At 39.5% G+C, this 5321-nt stretch overlaps 1 protein-coding gene across 1 annotated transcript in view; it reads right to left on the bottom strand.

The window, feature by feature from the left end:
- LOC138863726 (WD repeat-containing protein 81-like) overlaps nt 1-4582 on the bottom strand; it is a 6377-nt gene extending 1795 nt beyond the window's left edge. The window contains exons 1-4 of the mRNA XM_070128554.1: nt 3334-4582; nt 2949-3109; nt 1652-1736; nt 10-428 (exon numbers count right to left, since the gene is read on the bottom strand). Of these exons, the coding sequence (XP_069984655.1) occupies nt 10-428; nt 1652-1736; nt 2949-3109; nt 3334-4346 (1678 nt within the window). The 5' untranslated portion in view covers nt 4347-4582. The remainder of the gene's footprint in view (nt 1-9; nt 429-1651; nt 1737-2948; nt 3110-3333) is intronic.
- Nucleotides 4583-5321: the final 739 nt, after the last annotated feature.

Genomic DNA, 5321 nt, shown 5'->3' with positions numbered 1-5321 from the left:
ACACCCCACAACAAACGTCTGACATGTTATGATCTAGGTCCATCTTATGCCTGGCATCTTGATTTTCTGATTCTCTGAATGTAGCTGTCAGGGTGTCAGAGTTGCCTTCACCTATGTCAATGTTGGTGACATGAGGTTCCTTTTCTAAGCGGAAATTGGGCAATGATGTGGAGTGCTCCCCTATTGACTTTATCAGGGCCATCTCATCTGTGCCACTCTTTGGTATGGTAATGCCTGTGGTCGTAGACACACTCGAGGGAGAGTATGCAGACACCAGAGGGGTTGGAGTGTCAGGATTACTGGAAGCCTCATCTTCATCTCCACTCATGGAAGGTGAGTGGGGGGATGGACACAGGGAGGGGATGGAGCCAATGCCCTCTTGCAGGGACACTTCATCCAAGCTAATGGTCTCTGATGCAAGAGGCGATCTGCTCAGGGAACAATACACAGGGTGAGACATATGTTTTAGAGGGTAAATATTGAAATGTACTTCTTCACTGACTTGAACAAGCCTATATGGAATTTAAACCCTTATGAAAACCAACAGATCTAAACTTTAATCATCAAAACCTAAGGCTACAACAGTCTCCAAACATCTAAGCATTTGCTAGATTTCTACCCTGCATAGAAATTATGCCCTGGGCCTTGTAGGCATGAGGGATCTGAAACAGCAACTACCAACACTCAGCCTTTTTCATTCAACTTTACATACAAAACTGATCTCATTAAACATACATCATAATATGTGATGAAAGAGGGGAAATACGATGAATATGATAAAATAAAGGAATTTATGAATACAATTTATAAAAGAAAAAGAAGACAAAAAGATATGTAAAATCAAAATCATCAAATGAATATCATTATGTTTTGCCAAGGATCTTAAATGGGGCAAATGCAAGGATTTATTGTGATCTTGTCTATTGTGATTTGCTCCTGGTACTATTTCGTTTGAGAAGCTGTAATTTCCTAGGCTTTCAGAGCAGTAAGGGTAAACTTAATACTCATTATATACTATGTATCCATTTTCATACAGATTTTGTTCTTCTTGAGTTGTTGTTACTTTTCTAAGCGAGGTTTTAGTTAGATTAAAAACACTATTGCTTAAATGAAATTCACTATCTTAGATGGACCGCCTGCTGCTCTAATACCTCCTATGAATTACAGTTCCCAAGGCACTTTCTATAACACTAGTAGGCCTTATAAAAAAAAGACAGAAATAAATGAATGAATAAACAAAATCAGTATATTAGTATTAAGGATAATATTAACCATTGTCCTTATATCATCATCATTCCTATTATAAAAGTGAATGAGTAAACATATCATAGTACCCCCAAAAAATCAAAATAGTGCAAATGCCATTGAAAATACAAAACATACAAAAAAAGTACAAGTAACACCATTAAACAATAATTTGATTCCCAAATCACATTTCAAATAATTAGGCTAATCTCCTCAAGGACAATTAAGATGATTTATCTCCATGAACACAAGAACTAAAAAGATTAAATCTTTTAAGAAATTCAGCAGTTTACAAAGTGATAAATGTGCTATTCTCTTCCTATCTTCCCAGTCCTGACAGATATCATGCAACACCATGCAAAGTGAAGTAGTAAAGCACTGGCACTAAACAGTCTAGCTGCCTCACCTCAGCTGATCACTAGCATCCTGCATGGGTGTATCAGGCGAACTAGCTTCTACTTCTTCCTCCCCGCCTTCAAACACGAACACCTCTGAAATACCCACATTCTTCAGCATACCTCTGTCTCTATTCTTTTTTTGTGTCTTTCTTGTCTTCCCTATTAATTTGTAAAGGTTCTATTCAAAGTAAATAATGCTTTAATTCTTCCTTGAAAAATAAACATGATGAAAGTCTACACAGAGTACATAAATTAACGTTACTTTAACCCCTTTGATCCAGATGACATGACTATCACCTCATGAAAAAATTGCTTGAGGGTGTCATGGGAAATCTCACCAATGGCTGGGTGACGTGAACTTACCATCATTAGTGTTTTGGCCAGGGTGACAGAAAAGATTCAGAACAAGTACACAACCCTCTTTGAGGGTGATTAGACTCATTTAGCTTTAGAAGGGGGCTTTTGCATTATTCCCATTGATAAATGGCTCCAGGGAGGATGCCATTTCTATGCTCAACATCCTATACCTAGCCACAGCTACATGTGGCATGGCTTGTATCACAGAAACTTGAATATTATGAAAAAGAAAGAAAGAAAGAAAAAAGAATTAAACAAATAAAAAAATATACATATTTCTATTATTCTTGCACTGAGTTACGAACTACCTTGAGGGATAATATGGAGTGTGTGCAAGGAAAACAGTCTATTACCATGTGGGGGGGGGGGGGGGGGAGAGAGAGAGAGAGAGAGAGAGAGAGAGAGAGAGAGAGAGAGAGAGAGAGAGAGAGAGAGAGAGAGAGAGAGAGAGAGAGAGAGAGAGAGAGAGAGAGAGAGAGAGAGAGAGAGAGAGAGAGAGAGAGAGAGAGAGAGAGAAGAGAGAGAGAGAGAGAGAGAGAGAGAGAGAGAGAGAGAGAGAGAGAGAGAGAGAGAGAGAGAGAGAGAGAGAGAGAGAGAGAGAGAGAGAGAGAGAGAGAGAGAGAGAGAGAGAGAGAGAGAGAGAGAGAATAACATTTCAAAGGGGAGGGACAGAGTCTTGTCACCCCATGAGTGTCACGTGTGCCTGGCCTACAAGCCGCGCACCTGGCAGAGCGGCCACTCTCGTAAGCCTAATGCCCATATTTTGGTCCATGTAATTGCTGTGAAGCAACTGGATCCAAAGAGTTAATTACAATGTTAGCAGAATTGCTGTTCTGTGAGATATAATCTATAAATTTCAACATTCCCATGGAAAAAAACAAAACAAAACACATATCCAGTCAGATTTTTTTGAAATATTAATTCACTCACAACCACAATAGCTCTAACCTGGCTCAGCCTCTGCCTCAGCATCTGTGAGGTCACCTTCTACTCTTGCAGCACCAGCTTCTTCTGCCTCCATTCTGAGGGTGAGCTCTGTGTTGCTGGAGTGTGAGTCCTCCTCACAAGGGGAGGTAACTCCTTCACTACCCAGGCTTATGTCCACACTCCTAGAGCAAATATTTGATAATTATGTGGGGACTACTAGATGTAGCAAGGGTAAAGTGTACTTCTAATTCAGCAGAGGAATTCAAATAGCACAAAAAGGTTTGATAACTGGCTCTAGAGTTTCAAACATTTAGGGTAAATATAGCAACTTAAATATCTTCAACGTCTTTTACTTACTGGTGCATCTTTTTAAGCTAATTGTGTAACTTACACCTAAATGACTTACTTCAGTGTAGTTGACTGTTTCCTCACTATTTCTGCAGCCTGTTGTGCTCTTCCTAAAACTTCTTTGTAACCTCCTACACCCTCTATTAATGGTGTGACAAAGAAGGTGAGGAACTTATGTAACCCAAACCAGACTATTAGCTGCAGTAAGAAAGAGCGATGGAAGAGCTTTAGATGTTTGTCTGTGACAGTTTCAGCTTCAAACAGTTTAACAACTGGTGGTAAGAGGTGTTTGTTTGCTTCCTCTGGCCCAAGGGCCTGGGCTAGGGGACTTGTCAGGTACCAGGCAGCATTTACAGCACTCTCTGGGAATTCAAAGAGCTCTATGAGGTACGGCAGAATAAGACTCAATCCTTCAGAGGACAGACTTGGTAATATCTTTGGAAGGTCCTTGGCAGCCATCTTGACCCTAATTTCAGCCACTTTCATGATGTACTCATTCCTCTTTTGCAGATCACAACATGAAAGTTGAGCTTCACTAAGGAGTTGTGAGTACTGCCTCATCTTGCACACAAAGGCATACAATTTAGGGAAATATGAAGGGAAGACAATTACATTAATCAGAGACTGAAGAAGCTGGTGAGGGCTGGGAGGAGGGAGACCATCTGAAGACACAGGCTCATACTTGTTAGGGAGAACATAGTCTCTAGTGTCTCTTGCACTGTAAATCTGAAATATAACCTGTAGTGTGTGACGGATGCACCTTGGTATGTCAATCTGATCATTCATCAATAGTTTGAGGGCATGGGCATATCTCTCTGGTAGCTTTGCCCTGTTACTAAGCACTCGACATTTTGGAGCATTAAACATCTCCACAGTAATGCATCCTATTGCTTGAATGTCTCTTACACGTCTCAGATGAGCAGCCTGCTTAACTGCTTGCTGAATGTCACGGCATTTAAAGGTTCTTTCAGGAATCATCCTTGAAGTCTTCAGGACTAAGTTAAACAACATTTCCACTTGGTTGAGTGCCACAAGTGGATTATAATCCTGTGGAAGTTGGATCATGGGCATTTCTGGTACCTTTTCCTCAAAGAGAGAAGTTCTTGATCTGCTTAGCTTCTTTGAAAGAGCCAATGATTTAATGCTCTCAGTCTCTTCATCCTGACGTTCCGGTGCAGAATCTCCTTCACTCTGCTCATCTGATTTCTCTATTTCTGAAAAAAAGTGTTATTGATGAACATAGAAACTTTGTGCATAATCATAATAAAATGGCTGCAAAATGAATATATGCTACATGGGAAATCTACACTAAAGAGTTAAAAATAAACAAAAAGCACACCTTAATTTTGTTACAAAACTTGGCTATCTTGTTATATCTCCATGAAGGTATGGAATTTGATGATTTGATGACAAAAGACTCAGAAAGATATGCTTTGTCAAATATCATTACTCTTACCCACTAATCCTAAATCTAGGAAGCCCAATTTCTTTTATGAGACAACTCATTTCTTTTTCCTAGCCTATATAAGTAGTGGTTTCTTGGCATGGGTAGGCCCAGTTCCTTTTGTAAATAATGCTGTATTGCCCTCACAGAAATGTTCTGTAGAAAATCTGTGATTTCCTTCAGTGCAGAGTTGATATGGAGGGGTTTTCTTGTTCATTTCACTAGCAACTGACTTTCTGCTTGGGAACAGTACCAGGACAGAGTCTAGCAACAGCTTTCTCAAGATTGTAGATTACCATACATGTAACAGTAATATTAGAGTTGCACCTTAGTCAAGACCAGATGTTTCTTCTTAACTACAAATGTATGGTGCCCAAAATCAGCTATAAATGGCAGGGTCAGCTGACAGCTTTACAGCTCTTAGAGCAAAGACTTTAATTTGCTTGGATAGTAGCCTCATGCATAATTCCTTCCTCCAAACTAGCTGGTAGGAATATGAAAGGAAACTATACAAACATTTGTTTGTGAATTTTCTTTTTGTTTTGCAGCAACTGTTTATCATTTTACATACCACTGACTGTACAACAATTATACAAATGTAA

The sequence above is a fragment of the Penaeus vannamei genome, chromosome 13 (assembly GCF_042767895.1).
Source record: "Penaeus vannamei isolate JL-2024 chromosome 13, ASM4276789v1, whole genome shotgun sequence".
NCBI lineage: Eukaryota > Metazoa > Arthropoda > Malacostraca > Decapoda > Penaeidae > Penaeus > Penaeus vannamei.
The sequence above is the reverse complement of the archived record's forward strand: the minus strand, read 5'-3'. Positions and strand labels throughout refer to the sequence as shown.